General features: G+C 47.2%; 1 protein-coding gene across 1 annotated transcript in view; it reads left to right on the forward strand.

Annotated features, from left to right (window-relative positions):
• Window positions 1-23,611, forward strand: part of ITK (IL2 inducible T cell kinase) — a 158,169-nt gene that overhangs the window by 101,047 nt on the left and 33,511 nt on the right. The window contains exons 9-11 of the mRNA XM_063928378.1: window positions 7,666-7,745; window positions 8,712-8,845; window positions 17,624-17,698. Of these exons, the coding sequence (XP_063784448.1) occupies window positions 7,666-7,745; window positions 8,712-8,845; window positions 17,624-17,698 (289 nt within the window). The remainder of the gene's footprint in view (window positions 1-7,665; window positions 7,746-8,711; window positions 8,846-17,623; window positions 17,699-23,611) is intronic.

Below are 23,611 nucleotides of genomic sequence, written 5' to 3' on the forward strand. Positions count from 1 at the left end.
ACAGCATAACTCTGGAATGCCTGCAGCAATTTACAACAGACTTGGTACACATATCACACTCTGGGAACAAACTCTGTGGGGGTTAGACACCCCTTGCACCCCTAGCGGTGGGACAGCAGCACAGAGTATTTCAGGAGAAAGCATAACTCCTAAATGCCTGGACCATTTTACAACAAACTTGGTACACATATGCCTTGCAATCTGGTAACAAACACTGTTGGGGTAAGACACCCCTAGCACCCCTAGGGGTAACACAGCAGCACAGAGTTTTTCAGCAGACAGCATAACTTTAGAATGCCTGGAGCAATTTACACCAAACTTGCTACACATATGACTTACACTCTGGGAACAAACACTGTGGGGGTAATGAAGACCGAGTGCAAATAGCGCAAGCGACCGTAAACTTCAAGGCCGTAGGATTGGATGGGCCTTGCACAATTTAGCAGGTTATTAAACAGTTAATAGGTCTGGGGGGTTGGATTTTAATTAGACTAATGGTAGTATTAGGGAGGAGCTAGCAGACATTTTGAGTGAGGACAGGAGTTTCAGCTGCCTCTTTCTCTTTGGAATTTTCATGGGAAGGTCGTGCTGCTCCTGTGAGTAATCACTTGCCTTTTCTATTACATTTCTTTGCTCTGCTCTACTTTATTTCTTTGATTCTTTCTCTCTATACTTGGCCTACTATTCCCTCTCTATATTCTACTTTTAATTCCTTTTCTTTTATTGCTTCTCTCTACTCCATTGTTTTCCTGTACAATGGCCGATCGCCCACACAGACGGGCGCTCCCACCTGCCCGCTACCTTGCTGCATTGGAGGCGGCTTCAGCGGAGCCTCCCGCTCTGCGCCGCCGCCCGTCCTCCAGTCCTTCTCTGCTGACAGCTGCTGCGGATGCGCTCACTGGGGCTGCCCCCATCTGTCTCGCAGCTGCTTCCGCCGGGGGACCCGCAACGCGCTCGGGTGGCCTCCTGCAGGTCGCGGCGGCTAACTCCAATGCATTCCCCACCTCTGCATCGCCGCCCGTGGTGCATGGGTCGGGCCTGCGGCGGGAGCATGCGGACAGGGTCAGGCGCCTTTCTCCCCTGGAAGTGCTGCAGTGTCAGCCTCCAGGGGTATGGGCGTACCGGCCATCCCCCATAGGGTAGTCATAAGGGGACTGCCAAGGTTGTCCCCTGGAGGGCATGCAGTGCTTGCCTCCAGGGGATTATTCCCCACTACCATCGCTGCCAGCGCAGGTGTTGTAGGGACCTCACAGGGTCGTGGGGCACATGCGGGGGCTGTAGCCCGTGCGTCCTTCTTGTCACAAGGCGCACTGGCTCGGCGTGTCGGTAGGCGTTGTGTCGCTGCACCAAGACAGGGGGTGAAATATGTTTCTCACGCGGCTCGGTCTCCTGCGGCAGACGCTCTGGCATCAGCGGCCACTCAGGGTCGGCCGTATTGGGGTACCTCCCATCTGCCTGTGAACCCCTTGGTCGGTGCCACCCTTCTGCAGGCAATTACTGGGCGTAGGGCTAGACATGGAGCTCAAGGTATTGCACTTCCGGATGGAGGTGCTCGGCGTTTGGCTGGTGGTGAACCTACCTTACCTGTTACACCAGTGGCGGGTCCGCCTGCGGCCGGGGACACAGGGGTTGTTACCATGCTACTGGTTTCCATGTTAGGTATTTTAACTGCCCTATTGGCAGCGCAGGCGTCCGGGGGTGGATCGGCGGGGCAGGTCAGTGACTTGCTAGGTACTCAACTGACGTCGTTATGCGCGGCTCCAGGTTCTTCTGCTGGACAGCAACCACTAGTTGCCGATGGGTCCGATGCGCAAGCGTCTGCATATAACCAATTTCCTGGCTCTTCGCTGGCACCTTCTGTTCCCTCACGTGTTTCAGATCCGGTGGACATGGTGGAGGGTGATCCTGGCGACAGCGAGCAGTCTTCGGCATCAGCCGCCCCGAGACAGGTCTCCCAAGCCTCCTTGTCAGGTGAAACTGATGTTGCTTGTGCACTAGGGCAGGGACTTACGTAGACGGCACGTCAGTTAACGATGCGATCCCGAGGCCCTGTCCTCAGTTACGTATCAGTCATTTATGCCGTGTTAAAATTATTCAGAGCGGCGGGGCCCCATGTGCTATTGGGTTAAGTCAATGGTGAGTCTGCATTTCGTCTTTTGCCATTGCACCCTGATTCGTTTCGTTTCATGGGCTTTAGACTGGACGACGGATTTTGCATCGACAAATGCCTACCCATGTTTGCTCGGTCTCCTGTGCTGTTTTCAAGGCTTTTAGTTCATTTCTCATTGGTGCATTTGTGCTGGGACAGGTGAAACGGGTGTCGCCCACCATCTGGACGATTTCCTGTGCGTGGGCCCTTCCGACTCAGTCAGGTGTGCGCGGCTACTATTCTCCTTGAAAGCACTCTTTTCTGAGTTCGGGGTACCTATCGCTCCAGACAAATGTGAGGGTCCCTGCACTTGCCTCTCGTATCTAGGCATAGAGATAGATACTTAGGCGGGCTGCTGCCGTTTGCCTTTAGTCATAGTTGCCAACCTGCGGGGGGAATTCAGAGGGCATTGGTAAGTGGCAAGGTTGCCTTGCGCCAGTGCCGATCCCTTCTCTGTCTTTTCAATCTTGCTTGCAGGGTCATTCTCATGGGTAGGATCTTTTGTCGCAAATTGGAGCAGGTGACGACTGGCGCTCGTAGGACGCATCACTTCATTAGATTGTCATCAGAAATTTGCAGGGATCTGCGACTTTGGGTTACCTTTCTATGTGAGTTCAATGGCGTATCCATTTGGTTGTCTACTACGGTCCACAGTCCTGGTTACTGTTGTTCTCGGATGTGTAGGTTTCCTGGGGGCACAGTGCGTCCCCCGATGGTGCATGGTCTGCCGCTCTTTGGCCTGATTCCAGTGGGGCTTGCCCTGAAACCTTTTGTTGCTGGAACTTTTTCCCATTGTAGTTGCGGGGTGAACGGGTTAGTAACCTGCACGTAGTCCTCTGGTGCGACAATCTGGGCGTGGTGCAGGCGATCAACGGCCAGCGATCATTCCTCGCTTCCGGTTCTTCGCTTGTTGGCCCGCCTGGCCTTGCGCTGCTTGTGACTTCATGTATACTTAGTTGCTCAGCACGTACTAGGGGTAGACAGCGGGATTGACAACGCTTTTTCTAGGCGACAGTGGGATAGGTTTCATGCATCGGCTCCTGCTGCAGCGCTACAGGTGACGTTTGCCCTTCTCATTGTTGGCAGGTTATATGGCAGGGATAACTGCTATGGCAAGCCAGTCGGTAGCTCCAGCCACGCTAGTGAGATATCGGGCAGCGTTCGATTGGTGGGAAGCATTTATTGCGTGCAGGCGGGACGAAGGTAAGCCTTCTTTTCGTCTTCTATTGGACTTCATCTGGCGCCTGTATGTCGCAGGGAAGTCGTGGGCTGTTGTCGGTCAGATGCTGGCAGGAATCTACTTTTTCCTGCGCTTGCATGGTAGACGTGACTTCACTAAAACCTTTTTAGTGAATCATTTTATGCGGGGCTGGGGGCGTTCCGCTCTACGGTCAGAGGATCGCAGGCGACCTATATCTGTTGCAATGCTGGGTAGTTTAATGGACATATTACCGTTCGTTTGCGTATCCCCCAAGAGGTGTTGCTTTTCCGGCTCGCCTTTGCGATGGCCTTTCACGGAGCCTTTTGGATTGGTGAGTTGGTAGCGCCCTCCAGGTCAGCGGGCTCCCCTTTGCTTAAGTCCCACGTGCTGCTGACGGACACATTTGTATGCAAACTCAGCCAGTCTAAGATGGTTCAACTGGGGCGCAGGCATTGGGTTGTATTACCTGCCTGCCCTAACACCAATATCTGTCCCATAACGTTGGCTCATGCGTACTGTAATTTGCGGCCCCGTGGTTGCGGAGTGTGGATCCTGCATCTCGATGGGTCCCCTTTGACTGTTTACCAATTTCAGTGGGTATTTAGGAATTGTCTCCTTGCGTTGGGATTGTCACCATCAATGTATGGCTCCCATTCCTTTCACATTGGGGCTGCAACACAGCCGCGTCATTGGGTTTCTCAGAAGCCGAGATCAAATCGCTTGGTCGTTGGAAACCCAATACCTATAAAGGTTATGCCCGATAACGGTCCGACCCTTTCCATAGGTTTGGCTAAAGTTGTATTTTCTGCATTCATCTTTTTCTTGTTCTCAGATTTGTTTTGTTTTCAGTTCGCTCGCGGAGCAGCAGGAAGGCGGGCCGGCAAGGCGGGGTAGGGTTGCCTTCGCTTGGCCGCATGGAATTTACTGTGTTAGTCTGCGAGGGTGGCCTCTGCTCCGTCTTGTTTCCCCGTGTTTTTTTTGTTTTTCCTCGAATGGACTTGACCTGTTGTTTTTTTGGCCACTCGTCAGCATTTGACCGATTAGAATTTGCCCTGTTTTTCTCCTGAGAACCCAGGGGGGTGCTATTGGCTTGCGCCCTCCGTGGCAGGTTTTCACTTTTGAACAGGTCGTTCCCCTCTCCTGGCCCGCCCTTCCCGTTTCGGCACCACTCGGATTACATTATTAACCTATTGTATTTATTTGTTTTCAGGAGTGTCACTCGACATGCACCCTATATGGATCTTGGGCCACTCATTTGTATATTGGGCGGCTAGGTCGCCTCTGTCCAGGGACTCAGCTTCTGTTAACATTTTACAATGGGTTAGATGGTTAGGTCGTAGGGGGATGAGATGGGTCGAACTTTTGCCTGCCTTGACCTTGCACGTTAAATCCCATGGTCCCCCGGGAGTGTTGGTCCTTCACCTAGGGGGTAACGACATAGGATCTCTGCCCTCTCTTGTGTTATGTCATCGGATGGCGCATGACTTGGAGCAGGTCATGATGTGGTGGCCTTGGTGTCGACTGGTTTGGTCCGCGATCATTCCGCGTCAGGTTTGGCATAGTCCGCTGCCTGGTGTTGTCTTGGACAAGTCCCGGCGCAAGGTTAATGATTTTATTGGCAGGACAGTTTTGGATCTTGGTGGCGCAGTAGTCTCCCACCCACTTATTAGTTTTAAGGATGCCCATTTATTTAGACCTGATGGCGTCCATTTGACTGATGAGGGTACTTGTTTATTCTTGTAGACCATTTTTAGGGTACTCGATAGCTTGGTTTGATTTAGTTAGGGCATAGTCAGGTTGTGTTGTAGTGGACAGTTTTTCCAGTATGGTGGCGGCACCGGCTCCTGCTGACCCGGTGTGTGGCGGGAAAGAACGGCGGTTACAGTGCCTATTGCACCGCTGTTTGCCCAATACATTGGATACTCTGGCTATCCTTACCGGGGGTCATTGGGCTTGGCTGTCTGGCCGGTGCTATTATGGTGTATTGGTGAGAGAGCTGGGACTCAGCACTTATTGGTGCAGCCAATGAGATAAAGAAAGTCATGTCGTGGACATGCGTAGTGGCAATAAGTCGTAATGTCACTGCTGATCCAGCCGTTCTTTCTTATTTGCCACCATACTTAGTTTAAATTAAAATAAATAATGGTTGACAGATTTTAATGGCATTTCAGTGGTCTGTGTCGTTATTTATGTGTGTCGTTATTTCTAGATAAGTTAAGTTAGTTCACATTTAGTTGTAAGGTTATTGTGCAATGATGTCATGCGGTCCGACATCGGCCAATAGAAAGTTTACACACCACTAGCACCCCTAGGGGTGGGCCAGCAGCACAGACTATATCAGGACTTGCATGATATGTCAGTGATGACAGGGCCGCATGTGACAGGGGCAGTGACATGATGTGAGGAGGGGAATGGAGGCAGCAAGAAGCCACAGACTGAGAGTTGTATAGTGGGAAGAGCAGGGTCCTTTGCGGGACCAAAAAGGCGTTCGGCCACTACACAAAGTGTGTCAGGGAAGCAAGATATGCCTATACACTAGATCTCCAACCAACGTAAATTCACGAACAACTATCATTCTAAGTTACCATCCTCATCCCGTAGCGAAGCACAGTTATTCAGCTATCTACAGTGTTATTTATACTGTTTGTTTAATATTTCAATTTATTTTTGTAAACAAAGATTTTTAAAATCCCGGGCAACGCCGGGTACTCTAGCTAGTTGTAACTAAATTAGAATGATAAATGGAAGAGTTCCTGATTGGACGATGACATGATCATCCTTATCTGTGCGGCCAAACTGGAAAATGGCGGTCATTTAGTTGTCAGGCAAAATTGCTAGATCCTCAGGATCCACATTGTGTGGTTGGTTCATGTTCACGCAAATAAGCAGAAAGGGAATTGGGTCTATTTTGTAAACAGAAGATGAAATCTAAGCATAGGATATGGCGAATACTTGTATTTGTAACAGTTTGGGGTGTTGCAGGTGCTCATTTCTCAAGATCCTCAACAATGATGAGGGCCAGAGGTGAGGGTACATTCTCAGGTACTACCATGAAATGTACAGACAATGATGAAGTTCAGCAGCAGTTTTCTGTAAGCCAATCTCACTGCAGATGAACACCTCCAAGATAACAGGTTCTGGGACCCAGGACTATGCAGCAGCTACAATCAAGAAAATGACTCGGATATGCACACCATAAAGTATAATGTAGTAGCTATTTGCCAATATTTTGGGTGCCTGAGAAAGGGTCTCACTGCATTACATATTCATATCATCAAATGTCTTCTGTTGGAAAGCATTGGGAATATTGGAGAGGTCAGGAATTCTGTACCCGATGCTATCTTGGGAAATTAGGGAGTTTACCTGCAATGATATTGGTTCCAATTTGGTCTACAATAACCAAATGGCTATGGACGTTGAGGAGTGCATGGGCAAGTGTAACTTTATCAAGTACTATCTGTGATTTTAATGTAGAAGACACAAAGTTATAATTTGCAGTTACTGGATGTACTGATATATCCTTCAGGCCTGATTCCAGAGGTACAGTTGTTTGCGCAGTTGAGCAATGTGCGAAATGTCTACAAACCAATGTGTGCGATGACATGCGCATTTGCATACGACATTGTTATTACTTGAGATTGCTTCTGCGATCCATGTGCAGTGTGGAGCCTGGGAGGTGACCTTAGTCTTCACAAAAAGTGGAGTTGTCATGGGGATCATGATATGATTTGGTTTGATATCCCGTGTTTTGTAGAAGGTTGGTAACATATAGATTTGATGCATCGATTCAGTGCAATTCAAATTCAGTTAAAAGGCAAGTGGATGGATGCTCATATGTTCAATAGCAGTCATTTATGATTTGCCCAGCAATGGGCCTGGCTACAGTTTCTCCAGCAAAGACTCACACTCATTGGGTTGGGTATGTGTGACCGGCGGTCAGGAGACTGCCAGTTACAATACCGACGCCGGGATCCCAGCAGCTGAATGGCCGACTGGAGGGGGGGGGGGGGAGGACAACAAAACTGCGCTCGCCACAGGTTCTATTCCCACTGTATGGCCACCCACGAGTGAGAATAGCCGACTGGTGGGATATTCAAGGGTCGGGATCCTGTGTCGGTATTGTGACTGTCGGTCTACTGACCACCGGTCACATAACCACATCCCCAATCATTATATAGGTTTTCTACAAACTTTTTTATTGAGGATATTGTTGTTGTTGATGAAGGTGAGAGGCGTTTTCTAATCACCAGTTTACTCCAACTCCCACCTGACTTTTCCTATGTTGATGTGTTGTATTTCTTCTGTGCCTATACAGGGAAAGGAAGGTGCATTCATGGTTCGGGATTCAAGGCAGCCTGGGATGTACACAGTATCTATCTTCACAAAGTCTTTAGGGTAATAATTACTATACCACTATAATTACTATGCCACTATATTTTTAGAGCATAGGAATGAATCCAGTGAATGGGACTGTAGTCTTGCATGCAGAACTTTATGTTTCTGTGATAATATTGGTGCTGGAACCCATCTAAACTAAAGTAACAAGATGTTACAAGATGTGTAGTGACTTTCAGACTCCACACACTCTGATTACTTTACTCATTTCTGAAATAACTTAGATTTCTTCCTGTTTCTGGAACAAGTTATAATAAATTCAATTGTGGTCTTAAGAAAAGGTGCCAATAGTACATCAGAAGAAAGCAGTGCTTGTATGTAACATCTGATTAATGACAACATTTAATGTGTGGTGTTTGTCCATTGGGGACTTTAGCTGGCCATACACATGGAGGGGGAGATGTATGAACCAGTGAATAGAATGGAGAAGTGAGTCAGCTTTGAAGTAATATTTATCAAGCGCATTCTATAAAATTGGAGTTTGGATGTGAAACTGTTCGCTATCCTCAGATGGCGAACAGCTGCCAAATTACGAGCTGCGGTTTACACGGATTTCGTACCAAACCCTGATAACCACTATGCCACCATTCTGTCAGTGGGCCACATGACGTTCATCACCATCTATTACAGTAGCCACTCATTGCTATTTTTTCTGGGCACACCAACTGGTCATAAAGTGTCTTCCCCCAGACATTACAGAAGACAATTCAATGCCACTGTGGAGAAGTGAATATCCCCTAGAGCAGTGGTTCTCAAACTCTGTCCTCAGGACCCCACACGGTTCACGTTTTCCATGTCACCCAGCAGCTGCACTGTGTATCACCAACTGTCACATTTTAAAAATCTACAGGTGACCTGCAAAACATGAAGCATGTGGGGTCCTGAGGACCGAGTTTGAGAACCTGTGCCCTAGAGTAAAGGTTTGTATTGTTCCATAACTGACCTGTGCTGTGACTTCCTCTACAGTGACGGCATTCCCACAGTGAAACATTATCACATTCGGAAAACAAATGATTCGTCTCCGAAATACTACCTGGCTGAGAAGTTTGTGTTCACCACTATCCCCCAACTTATTAATTACCACCAGCACAATTGTGCAGGTACGTGTAGCTGCTGTTGGGTTTTGTGTGTGTGTGTGTGTGTGTGTGTGTGTGTGTGTGTGTGTTCCCTATTCTTTTAAATTGTAAGCTCATGTAAACAGGGAATTCTGCATCATCTGTACTCACCTAGTTTCCGCTGTACAGCATGACGAGCTATATCCACAAAAGTGATTTGCGTTTTACTCTGCATCAGCCCCTTAGTATTTATGATATATAAATCCGAAGGAAGCCGTACAATACATCATTATGCAGCAATGCAGTACATATACTGACCATGATACAGCAATACAGTACATACATTGACCATGATGCAGCAATTCAATACACGTACTGGCCATGGCGAAGCAACGCAGTACTCATACTGACCATGGAGCAGCAATGCAGTACGCATACTTGCCATAGTGCAGCAATGCAGTACTCATACTGGACATGATTCAGTAATGCAGTAAATATACTGTCCATGATGCAACAATGCAGTACATATAATTAAACTGGTGGATCAATGCAGTACGTATACTGGCCTTGATGCAGCAATGCAGTACGAAAGTGGTGGATCAATGCAGTATGTATACTGGCCATGATGCAGCAATGCAGTACGTATACTGACCAGGAAGCAGCAATGCAGTACGCATACTGACCATGATGCAGCAATGCAGTACGTATACTGACCATGATGCAGCAATGCAGTACGTATACTGGCCGTGATGCAGTGATGCAGTACGTATACTGACCATGATGCAGCAATGCAGTACATATACTGGCCGTGATGCAGTGATGCAGTATGTATACTGAACATGATGCAGTAATGCAGTATGTAAATTGTCCATGAAACAGCAATGCAGTACGTATACTAATCATGATGCAGCAATGCAGTATATATACTCACCATGATGCAGCAAAACAGTACAAAGTTCAACAGTTAGGTGGCATATTTGGAAACCAGTGCATAATGAAATTATAGTGTTGCACAGAGCATGCAATCTTTCTATGTTGCATCTATTTTAATATCCCACAATATATTTTGTTGGAGTATACATATTTGCGTCTATCATATTGAGACAATGGTTTTGTGATATCGAAGTGCAGAAATGTCAGTGTGTACATGCTGTCCAATTTACCATTGGGGTTTACTAGCCCGCAGCTCATTAGGTGACTCTCTAACGACTTTAGCTACCGTCTCAGCATCCAACCCTGGAGTGCATTCCTGATCTGTACTAAGCAGCCATTGACCTAAGCGTATACACAAATGTTTGGGAAATGATTGCATTATGGAAGGTGACCACAGCGCTAGTCTCCCCTTTAAAATAGTGATCTGACCTCAAACAACAGATTAGCCAGTAATGCATGAAGCTAATTATGACTAATTTTTAGAAGGAAATGTCCAGTTTGGTGCAATCATTTGCTTAATATTTCTAATGGGGACACTCCAGTAAATATGCTAGATACACTTGGTTAGACAGTATCTCTAGTAAATGATTATAGTAGGTGGGTATATCTACCCATATGTGGAATATGATTAATATTATAATATAACTAGCTGTACTACCCGTTCAGTAGCGGATCTTGACACGGGCAAGCAGGACTTTTGTCCAGGGTGCCGCCGCCATGGCAAGATCCGCTACTGGTGCCAATGCCGTGTGGAGAGCGATGATGTCATCGCACACCGCACGGCATTGTGGGAGTGGCCATAGACGCTAAAGGTCATAATTGACCTCTAGTGTCTATGAGGTACTATGGGAGAGACGTCATGACGTTTCTCCCATAGATCCGAGGAGCGGCGCCGGTGGCTGGAGACGGAGGGCAGCAGCGGTCGGGAAGCAGGAGCGGGGATGGTGAGTATTTATTTTTGTAAGCAGAACAGCTACAGGGGGCACAGTACTGGGGGCACAGCTACACAGGGGGCACAGTACTGGGGGCACAGCTACAGGGGACACAGTACTGGGGGCACAACTACTGAGGGCACTGCTACAGGGGGCACATTACTGGGGGCACAACTACTGAGGGCACAGTACTGGGGGCACAGCTACAATGGGCACAGTACTGAAGGCACAGCTACAGGGGGCACAGTTACTGAGGGCACAGTACCGGGGGCACAACTACCGAGGGCACAGCTACAGGGGGCATAACTGACCATGCCCCTTCCCCATGAAGCCATGCCCCTATTTTTTACCACGCACTAACCCTGTTTTGCCTGTGGGGGGGATGGGGGGGGGAATTTCGCCCTGGGCGCCACAAGGTCTAGAACCGGCCCTGTACCCGTTCTTCGCACTGGAGTTTCTGATTTTCACGGTTGTAAATATAAATGAGTGTCAAAAATTTGGTAAATCTATAGAGATGTAAACTTGAGACGTCTTAATGTAAGTTAATATTAATCCATGGTTTTTGCCATTACCCGAGGACCATCCGTAGCAGATATGATAAAAGGTGACAGGAACATTTTTGTAGTTTATTAAATTCTACACACTGAAGGTGCAATCCAAATTTTGATCTGAATGTCCGTTTGGGCGTAATCGTTCACACAGCATCAACCCCCTTTTCATCCCCTTATGGGAGGTTTATTAAAATTCTAATTATGTAGTTTTCCTATTTCCCACCTGAAGAGTAACTATGTTAAATTTCAGCTTCCTAACATATCGGGAAGTAAGATAATTAATTATGAGTGAGTGAGTGAGTGAGTGAGTGAGTGAGTGAGTGAGTGAGTGAGTGAGGGCTTTCGCATTTATACATATAGATGTTGTTTCTCTTATGTCCTAGTGGATACTGAGGAACTGTACTTTGGTACCATAGGGATATAGATCGTGTCCACTGGAGCCTGGCACTTTAAAACCTTTAGTGTGTGTATGTGGGCTGGCTCCTCCCCTCTATGCCCCTCCTACCAGACTCAGTTTCGAAAAATGTGCCCAAGGAGCTGGGTGAATTTCTCTGGAGCTCCAGAGAGTTTCCTTTATTTTTTATTTTAGTTATTTATTTTCAGGATACCTGCTTCGTGGAACTTAGAGGGGGGACCGAACCAACCTCCTGAGGGTTAATGGTTCGTAATCCCAGCTGACAGGGCACTGAGCTCCTGAGGTGCTGTTTCACACACCACACTGTGTGTGCCCACGCCAGCAGCTAGCCGAAGAGTCGCAGGTGCGTTGAGTGTTAACACCGGGGTCCCGGTTAGTGGGTCCCCGGTGCGGTTTGGCGGCATGTCACGCATCGGTCACGGGCCACGAGCTGCAGTGCCCGCCGCGGACTACAGTGGCTCAACAAGGCTTTGTGCTCCACACTGTTAATAGGCATTCTGTGTACTGTGTATTATCACTTTCAGCCAGCATAAACATCTATGTTCTTCTGTGGGGTCCCTCATGTGTGAACAGTGCTCCTTATCTCCACAGGGACACAGTTCACAGGCACCTGACTGGCAAGATACTTTTAAGAACCTGATTTACAATGTGAATTCAAAACTAGCTGCAGAAGGAGAGAAGGAGAAGGAGAGACAGGTGTTAAAACAGTCTATTGATTGTATGACTAAAGCAGCAGATACCAGAAGGGCTTCTCAGCCCACTCTGTTGGTTTCACATAAATGCTCACTGCCACAGGTGCTCCAGTCTGATTCTGATTCTGACCGGCCTGATGTAGATGATGATGAAATGGGTGAGGACAGCTCTCTGTCTTTCAGGGTGGAGGCCCTCATTTATGCTGTAAGAGAGTTTCTTAACATACCTGATCAGGAAGCAGAACCAGATGAGGAGTTGTACTTTAATGTTAGACCCAAGACCTCAGCCATGTTTCCTGTGTCTAAGGAGTTAAACTCCCTGACCAGGGAGGCATGGGTGAACCCTGACAAGAAATTCAAAACTCCTCAGAGGTATTTATCTACATTTCCCCTCCCAGCTGATGACAGGAAGGTATGTGTCCATACTGTCTAAGAAATTGGTACTGCCGGTGCCAGGGGCTATATACCTAAAAGACCCTGCTGACAGTAAAATTGAGACCATTCTCAAGGCAATATATATGGTAGCGGGCGTAGCACAGCGCCCCACAATAGTTTGTGGATGGATTTCTAGGGCAGTAGTCAAGTGGTTATGAATGGATTAGACATTCTGCCCCAGGATGAGGTCATTACTCTGCTGCAACACATACAGGATACTGCAAATTTTATGAGCGAAGCTATAAAGGAATTGGGTAAGATAAATGGCCGCACTACTGCTATGGCAGTTTCAGCACGCAGAGCTCTGTGGTTACGTCAATGGTCAGCAGACGCTGATTCCAAAAAGGGTGTAGAAAATCTTCCATTTACCGGTGATGCCTTGTTTGGAGATGAGTTATATAAATGCATCTCTCAGGCAATGGCGGGTAAGTCTACCTATCTGCCATTGGCTGCACCACCTGCTCGACGTTCTTACCCAGGACCGTCCTTGCAGTCCTTTCGTGTGCAGGGTTCAGAGGCAGGGGCCGAGGGGTCTCCACTACTCCCGGAGGATCTCGTGGTAAGTCCCGTAAACCTGCAACTGCTGCATCCCTGGACCAGACCACCGGGTCCCCTGCCACTAAGCCTTTGCGTGACGGTTGGCCCCAACAGCAGGGCGACCTTCAGGTAGGTGCTCGCCTTCAACACTTCGCCCACGTGTGGGCGATGTCCTGCCAGGATCCTTGGGTGAGGGACCTCATTTCCCAGGGATACCGGCTGGAATTTCAAGCGCTTCCTCCTCACAGATTTTTCAAGTCGGGCTTACCAGTTTTACCCTTATGCAGCTGGGAATGTGGTCTGCGCTCCCTTAAATAAATGATATTTGTATAGGTCAATATCCGTGCAGCCTAGGTTAGGATGGAAAAATCTTTTCAGATGGTTCCTATTTTAGCAGTGTCTGGAGCAAAAAACCCTCTGGCGCTACTGGATATTGCTATTAAAAGAAGAAAAAAGTTGTTTATTTAGACAGATGTTGAAAAAACAAATGAATTAATGGTTAAGGTTAGTGTATAGCAAAGAAAGATAGTGTGAATATGAAAGATCCTACTTAAAGCTGTTGAATTCAAAGCCCCACAAGGCTAATAGTATATGAACTTTGGACAATCTGCATACAAACTATTACCCTGCGCAACAGACTCCGTATATATACAAGTATTAGAGGACTGATCTCCCTCATATTTTAACCGATTGTGTTTTAATTGGTATTTAATTTGTATTTACACTTGTTATCTGAAATCCGCTTCTGTATTAATTATCACCTGCTTCTTTTTAACCAAACTGCATCTGCAGTACGTTTTAACATATTAACAGTAACCATATTAGGATCTTTCATATTCACACTATCTTTCTTTGCTATACACTAACCTTAACCATTTATTCATTTGTTTATTCAACATCTGTCTAAATAAGTTGTCTATTTTATCTTGCACAAAATAAAACATACCATATATATATACAAAACTTTTTTTCTTCTATTAATAGCACTATCCAGTAGCGCCAGAGGGTTTTTTGTTCCAGACACTTACCAGTTTTACCTGCAACAAACGTTACCTTGCAAGAGGCTATTCAAAAACTTTTGCAGACAGGAGTGGTGGTTCCAGTACCTCCTCCGTTACGCAACAGAGGTTTTTACTCCAGTTTTTTTGTCGTTCCAAAAGCAGATGGTTCGGTGTGACCCATCTTGAACCTGAAGTCTCTAAACCCGTATATCTGTGGGTGTTCAAATTCAAGATGGAATCCCTGCGGGCAGTGGTGTCCGGTCTGGAGGAGGGGGAATTCCTGGTATCTCTAGATGTCAAGGATGCTTACCTACACATTCCCATGTGGCCGCCTCATCAGGTTCACCATATTGGACGACCATTTCCAGTTTCAGACCTTACCCTTTGGCTTATCCACAGCTCCGAGGATCTTCACCAAGGTCATGGCGGAGATGATGCTGCAACTGCGCATGATGGGAGTCAACACTGTCCCCTACTTGGACAATCTCCTAATAAAGGCTATGTCCAGGGAGCGTCTACTGCACAGCATCGATCTGACGACTTGCCTCCTTACGAATCATAGTTGGAGCCTACATTTTCAGAAATCTCACCTGGAACCGGCCCAACGACTTCAGTTCCTGGGAATGATACTGGATACAGTGTCTCAAAAGGTGTTTCTTCCGATAGACAAGGCCTTGGCTATCCAAGCTATGGTGCGCTCAGTGCTCCGTCCTCGCAGGGTATCCATACATCTTTGCATACGCTTGCTGGAGAGGATGATAGCTGCTTACGAGGCACTCCAATACGGCAGGTTTCATGCCCGACCATTTCAGCTGGATCTGCTGGACAAATGGTCAAGGTCTCACCTTCACCTGCATCAGGAAGTGACCTTATCTCCGAAAGCCCGGATTTCTCTTTTATGGTGGCTACAAGTTCCTCACCTGGTAGAAGGCAGGAATTTCAATATCCACTCGTGGACTCTCCTGACAACGGATGCCAGCCTCTGGGGTTGGGGGGGCTGTGACCCAGGGGGCCCGGTTCCAGGGGACGTGGTCAAATCAGGAATCTGCTCTGCCGATAAACATCCTGGAACTCAGGGCAATTTACAATGCCCTTCTGCAAGCTTCCCATCTCCTGAAGGATCAGACGATCCAGCTTCAATCAGACAATGGCACAATGGTGGTGTACATAAATCGACAAGGGGGAACAAGAAGCAGGGCGGCAATGCGAGAGGTGTCAAAAATACTCTTCTGGATGGAGGCCAACGCAAAGGCCATCTCAGCCATATTCATTCCAGGAGTGGACAATTGGGAAGCAGACTTACTCAGCAGACACGACCTCCATCCGGAGGAATGGAGCCTACATCACCAGGTGTTTCAACAGTTAATTCACCGGTGGGGCTGTCCGCAGATAGATCTGATGGCTTCTCGTCTCAACAAGAAGCTATGCCGTTACTGTTACAGAACAAGAGGGATCCGCAGGCTGTAGCAGTGGACGTGCTGGCAACACCATGGACGTACCAGCTTGCGTACCTGTTCCCTCCTCTACCGCTAATCCCAAGGGTTCTAAAAAGACTAAGAAGGGAAAGCGTTCAAGCAATTCTAATTGCTCCGGATTGGCCTAGACTGGCGTGGTACTCGGACCTCCTAACCATGGCTCTGGAGGATCCCTGGCCTCTGCTGCTTCAAGAGGATCTTCTTCAGCAAGGTCCATTCGTCTATCCAGACTTACCGCGGCTACGTTTGACGGCTTGGAAGTTGAGAGGGAGATTCTAGCCAGAAAAGGTCTTCCCTCCAGGGTTATTTCCACTATGGTCCAGGCCAGGAAGATGGTTACGTCAACACATTATCATCGTATCTAGAAAAAGTATGTTTCGTGGTGTGAAAGTAGAAAGGTTTCTCCCGTGGAATTTAGAATTGGTAGCTTTCTACTTTTCCTGCAAGTGGGAGTGGATATGGGCCTGTGTTTAGGCTCCATCAAAGTGCATATTTCGGCGCTATCTATTTTCTTCCAGAAACAACTTGCAATGTTGCCAGAAGTACAGACTTTCCTAAAAGGAGTTCTTCATATGCAACCACCCTTCGTACCTCCCACGGCTCCGTGGGATCTCAATGTGGTTTTGTCCTTTCTTCAATCGGACTGTTTTGAACCCTTGCATAGGGTGGAATTGAAATTTATTACCTGGAAGACTGTGATGTTACTAGCATTGGCGTCTGCCAGATGTGTCTCTGAATTGGGGGCCTTATCCTGTAAGAGCCCTTATTTGATTTTTCATGAAGACAGGGCGGAACTCAGGACCCGACCTCAGTTTTTGCCGAAAGTGGTGTCAGCTTTTCATGTGAATCAACCCATTGTGGTTCTGGTGTTGTCTGACGCTTCTGTTGGTCCAGAGTCCTTGGATGTGGTGAGGGCTCTGAAGGTTTATGTCAAATGGACTGCTCGTCATCGGAAATCTGATTCGCTGTTTGTCCTTTATGGTGCCACCAAGATTGGTCGACCGGCTTCTAAGCAATCAATTGCTCGTTGGCTCAGGTTGACCATTCAACAAGTCTATACTTCGGCAGCTCTGCCTTTGTCAACGTCTATTCAGGCCCACTCAACGAGATCTGCGGGCTCTTCCTGTGCGGCTGCCCGGGGTGTCTCGGCCATACAGTTGTGCCGAGCTGCTACTTGGTCTGGTTCGAACATTTTTGTTAAGTTCTATTGGTTCTACCTTCAGTTTGGTCAGGCGGTTTTACAGTGGTCTCAGCACTGTCCCACCCATTTGGGAGCTTTGGGACTTCCCCATGGTACTAAAGTACAGTTCCCCAGTATCCACTAGGACATAAGAGAAAATAGGAATTTAATACCTACCGGTAATTCCTTTTCTCCTAGTCTGTAGTGGATACTGGCCACCCGCCTCAGTGCTTCGATTCATGCTTACCTGAGTAAGTGTTTGGTTGGTCCCCTTATGTTGTTGGGATAGCTGTGCTCTCCTTGGTTCGGTTGGTGTTGCTATCCTCTGTTCCGGTTAGCGCCCTCCTTTTCGGTTGTGGTTGTGTGTTGGCTTAGTGCCTCACCGCTGTTGTACCTGTTTTCTTCTCTCATGGTATGTCCGCTCCTCGGGCACAGTTTCCTAGACCAATTCTGGTAGGATGGGCACAGAGGGGAGGAGCCAGCACACACATACACACACTAAAGGTTTTAAAGTGCCAGGCTCCAGTGGACCCGATCTATACCCCTATGGTACTAAAGTACAGTTCCCCAGTATCCACTACGGACTAGGAGAAAAGGAATTACCGGTAGGTATTAAATTCCTATTTTTCCTGTCAGTCTTGTTCATTCTGATTGTCTGTGTCACTCACTCAGGTCTGGTGACGCGGCTCCGCTATCCGGTGTGTTGCTGGAAGGAGATGACCCCTATTACAGCTGGACTGAGCTATGGTAAGGCCTGCACCAGTGCACTGTGATGCTGCTGAGAGTGATGTCATTGGTAACGTCACCTGAGTCCCCAACATAAAGCACTAGAGTTGGAAATGATACCTCTATATATTCTGTTTGCATTACTTCAGGCAGACTGATGAGGTATCCATTAGCTTACACACAGAGCAATAGCTTCAGCTTGGATACATGCTTAGATCACAGCTGCATTAATCTAAAAATATTCTGCATTTGGCTGACTCTAGTTTTTAGCTGTGCTGTCAAACAATAGGCAGCGGCTTTCTCACTAGTGTAGTTCATAGCTCATGGAATCTGCAGCAGGCTCACAGAGTCATTTCTGAAAGCACAAAGAGAGATGTGCGGCCGGCAGTTTTCGTGTTTTCTGTTTTGGTTTTGGTTCTGGTTCCATGCTCATGTTTTGGATCTGGATAGATTTTGCCAAAACCACCCTTTCGTGTTTTGGTTTTGGATCTGGATGATTTTTGAAAAAACATAAAAACAGGCAAAATCACAGAATTTGGGGGTAATATTGGCCCTCATTCCGAGTTGATCGCTCGCAAGGCGAATTTAGCAGAGTTGCTCACGCTAAGCCTACGCCTACTGGGAGTGTATCTTAGCTTCTTAAAATTGCGACCGATGTATTCGCAATATTGCGATTACAAACTACTTAGCAGTTTCAGAGTAGCTTCAGACTTACTCGGCATCTGCGTTCAGTTCAGTGCTTGTCGTTCCTGGTTTGACGTCATAAACACACCCAGCGTTCGCCCAGACACTCCCCCGTTTCTCCGGCCACTCCTGCGTTTTTTCCGGAAACGGTAGCGTTTTTATCCACACGCCCCGAAAACGCTGTGTTTCCGCCCAGTAACACCCATTTCCTGTCAATCACACTACGTTCGCCAGAGCGAAGAAAAAGCCGTGAGTAAAAATACTATCTTCATTGTAAAATTACTTGGCGCAGTCGCAGTGCGAATATTGCGCATGCGTACTAAGCGGAATTTCACTGCGATGCGAAGAAAATTACCGAGCGATCAACTCGGAATGAGGGCCCTTGATCCTGTGGTATTATTAACCTCAATAACATTCATTTCCACTCATTTCCAGTCTATTCTGAACACCTCACACCTCACAATATTGTTTTTAGGCCAAAAGGTTGCACCGAGGTGGCTGTATGACTAAGCTTAGCGACACGAGTGGGTAGCACAAACACCTGGCCCATCTAGGAGTGGCACTGCAGTGGCAGACAGGATGGCAGATTTAAAAAAATAGGCCCCAAACAGCACATGATGCAAAGAAGAAAAAGAGGTGCAATGAGGTTGCTGGATGGCTAAGCTAAGCGACATGTGTGCGGCACAAACACCTGGCCCATCTAGGAGTGGAACTGCAGTGGCAGACAGGATGGCACTTAAAGAAAACTAGGCCCCAAACAGCACATCATGCAAAGAAGTAAAAGAGGTGCAGTGAGGTAGCTGTATGACAAAGCTAAGCAAAATAAGTGTGCGTCACAAACACCTGGCCCATCTAGGAGTGGTAGCACTGCAATGGTAGACAATATGGCATTAAAAAAAAATAGTCCCCAAACAGCACATCATGCAAAGAAGTAAAAGAGGTGCAATGAGGTAGCTGTATGACTAAGCTAAGCGACACAAGTGTGCGGCACAGGCACAAACACCTGGCCCATCTAGGAGTGGCACTGCAGTGGCAGACAGGATGGCACTTAAAAAAAATAGTCCCCAAACAGCACATGATGCAAAGAAGTAAAAGAGGTGCAACGAGGTAGCTGTATGACTAAGCTAAGCGACACAAGTGTGTGGCACAAACACCTGACCCATCTAGGAGTGGCACTGCAGAGGTAGACAGGATAGCACTTAAAAAAATTAGTCCCCAAACAGCACATTATGCAAAGAAAGAAAGAGGTGCACCAAGGTCGCTGGATGACTAAGCTAAGAGACACAAGTGTGTGGCACAAACACCTTGTCCATCTAGGGTTGGCACTGCAGTCCCACTGCACTAATGGCAGATACCGGACGCACGTCTAATACCAACATAGCTGTCAAGGCCTCAGTTAGCCGCTTTGCAACATGATGACTGTTGTCATATTTCATCTTCCTCACAAAGGACTGTTGGACAGTAATTTACTTAGTTGAAGTAGTACAAGTGTGTTCCGACTTCCCCTCTGGGATGACTATCGACTCCCAGCAGCAACAACAGCAGCAGCAGTAGCAGTAGCCGTAGGAGGAAGTGGTTCATGATCTTTCCCTATTTTATCCTCCAAACCACACAGGTCAAAAATTATTTGGATTTAATATTAATAACCCCTATATTTGGAGTAAATAATATACAGCACAGGACAGCACCACTGAACTTATATGACAGCACCACTGGACTGGATTTATACGCCAGTACCACTGGATTTATATGGCAGTACCACTGGACATATATGCCAGTATCACCGGATTTATACGGAAGTACCACTGGACATATACTGCAGTATCAGTGGATTTATACGGCAGTATCACTGGACTTGGATTTATACGCCAGTACCACTGGATTTATACAGCAGTACCACTGGAATTATATGGCAGTACCACTGGGCTTATACGGCAGTACCACTGGACTGTATTTATACGGTAGTATCACTGGAATTATACGGCAGTATCACATGAATTATACAGCAGTACCACTGTACTTATATGGCAGTACCACTGGACTGGATTATATGGCAGTATTACTGGATTTATATGCCAGTACCACTGGAATTATACAGCAGTATCACTGGATTTATACGGCAGTACCACTGGAATTATACAGCAGTACCGCTGGACTGGATTTATACGGCAGTATCACTGGATTTATATGCCAGTACCACTAGAATTATACGTCAGTATCACTGGAATTATACGGCAGTACCATTGGACTTATATGGCAGTACCACTGGACTGCATTTATACGGCAGTATTACTGGACTTATATGGCAGTACCACTGGACTTGTATGGAAGTACCACTGGACTGGATTTATATGGCAGTTTCACTGGATTTATACGCCAGTTACACTGGAATTATATGGCAGTATCACTGGAATTATACGGCAGTATCACTGGAATTATACACCAGTACCACTGGATTTATATGCCAGTACCATTGGATTTATACGTCAGTACCACTGGATTTATAAGCCAGTACCACTAGATTTATATGGCAGTACCACTGGACATATATGGCAGTATCACTGGACATATACGGCAGTATCACTGGACTTGTATGGAAGTACCACTGGACTGGATTTATACAGCAGTATCACGGGACTTATACGCCAGTAACACTGGAATTATACGGCAGTATCACTGGAATTATACGGCAGTATCACTGGAATTATATGCCAGTAACACTGGATTTATACGGCAGTACCACTGGATTTATACGTCAGTACCACTGGACATATACGACAGTATCACTGGATTTATACGGCAGTATCACTGGATTTATATGGCAGTACCACTGGACATATACGGCAGTATCACTGGAATTATATGGCAGTACCACTGGACATATACGGCAGTATCACTGGACATGTACGGCAGTACCACTGGACATATACGGCAGTATTACTGGACATATACAGCAGTACCGCTGAACATATACGGCAGTATCACTGGACATATAAAGCAGTATCACTGGACATATACGGCAGTAGCACTGGACATATACAGCAGCACAGGGACACTACCACTGGACTGATGCAGGACAACAGAGCAACACTGCAATGGACTGGACTTATACAGCAGCACTAGACAATGCCGGAGTGAAAATGGCAGCGACGGTCAGCTCCTCATATGGAATCTAAACCTTGTGAGAATCCAACAGCGGGATGATGACGTTTTGCCTCGTTCTTGTTTCCGTGTCAGGCGGGAAAACCCGAGCCTGACTCGGATCCGGGCTCGGGTAGTGAAGTGCGGGGGGTTCGGTTCTCAGGGAACCGAACCCGCTCATCTCTAAAAAAGATGCAGTTTGCTAAGTGTCTTATTCACGTTTGTTAGCAAACCAAAAATTTAGAAATTGGGCAAAACCATATTGCGCTGCAGGTGGGGTATCTGCAACATGTGCATAGAGAGTTAGATTTGGGTGGGGTGTGTTCAAACCGAAATTTAAAATGCAGTGTAGAAATTAAGCAGCCAGTATTTATGGACAGAAACAATATAACCAGACTTGCCTACCTGACCCTCTCCATGAGGGAGAAAATGCTCTGTTCCTGGACTTTCCTGGTAATGTATGATTGCCATCACCTGTTGTGAGCTAGTTAATTGATAAGTAAGGTGTTTCACCACAGGTGATGGCAATCATACATTACCAGGAATGTCCAGGAACAGAGCATTTTCTCCCTCATGGAAGAGGGTCAGGTAGGCAAGTATGAATATAACCCATCCAAATCTAAAGGTGGGTACACACTAGAAAGATATATCTGCAGATCAATTGAGCTGCAGATATATCTATGGACGGATCGGGCAGTGTGCTGTGCATACACACTACCCGATCCGTCGGGGACTGACGTCATGAACTGGGCGGGCGCCGGCCGCCGCAGCATGTGTATGGGCGGGCGGGCGGCCGACCGCCCCGTACACACACAGCGACGCGCCAATATATCGGTAGATATATTGGCCGTCGGCTGTGCTGCGCAGCCGACGCAATACGTCTGTGAACGACGGAGTTCACAGACGTATCGGCCGTACACACTGGCCGACGGTCCCGCGATATATCGGCCGTTCAAGAGAACGGCCAATATATCGACCAGTGTGTACAGGCCTTAACTCTCTTTGCACATGTTACATCTGTCCCACCTGCAGTGCAGTATGGTTTGTCCAATTGCTAACTTTTGTGGTTTGCTAACAAACCTGAGTAACCCCCTAGACCAGGCATTCCCAACCACGGTCCTCAAGGCACACTAACAGTCCAGGTTTTAGTGATATCCAGGCTCCAGCACAGGTGACTTAATTAGTAGCTCAGTTATTTTGATTTAACCATCTGTGCTGCAGCCTGGATATCACTAAAACCTGCACTGTTGGTGTGCCTTGAGGACCGTGGTTGGGAATGCCTGCCCTAGATCATACTTCCCAACATGACCCTCTCCAGGAGGGACACCATGCTCTGTTTCTGGACTTTTTTCTTAATTTATGATTGTCGGCACCTGTGTTGAACAGATTAATGGGTAAGAAAGGTGTTTCAGCACAGGTGATGGCAATCATAAATAAAGAGGGAAGTCCAGGAGCAGAGCATTCTGTCCCTCCTGGAGAGGGTCATGTTGGGAGGTATGCCTAGATACTTAAATGCACCTATTTATCTGACTACCGCATTCCAGCCCGGTGTGTGGAACAAACAGGGAAATCTAGCAGATATAACGTGCAGAGAGAGTTAGATTTGGGTGGGTTATTTTGTTTCTGTGCAGGGTAAATACTGGCTGCTTTATTATTACACTGCAATTTAGATTTCAGTTTGAACACACCACACCCAACTCTGGGGGTAATTCCGACCCGATCGCACGCTGCATTTTTTCGCAGCCGTGCAATTGGGTCGGAACTGCGCATGTGCTGCGGCCGTAATAAGCAGGCGCATCGTTACGCGGCGACGGCCTTCGCTGGGCAACAACAAGAACTACGAAGAAAGACTTTGCAGTGGCAAACGCAAGAAGATTGTCAGGCAGAAGGCGGATCCAGGCGTTAACTTACCATTTTCGGGGAGTGGTGAGTCCTACGCAGGCGTGTCGAGGCGTTTGGAGGGCGGATGTCTGACGTCAATTCTGGGACCTGACAGGCTGAAGAGATCGCAGTGGGTAAGTATGTCCAGACCTACTCCTAAATTGCACAAAATGTTTTTGCATAGCTCGGCTGCACAAGCGAACGCAGCCTTGCTATGCAAAAATACAC

The sequence above is a fragment of the Pseudophryne corroboree genome, chromosome 6 (genome assembly GCF_028390025.1).
Source record: "Pseudophryne corroboree isolate aPseCor3 chromosome 6, aPseCor3.hap2, whole genome shotgun sequence".
Lineage (NCBI taxonomy): Eukaryota > Metazoa > Chordata > Amphibia > Anura > Myobatrachidae > Pseudophryne > Pseudophryne corroboree.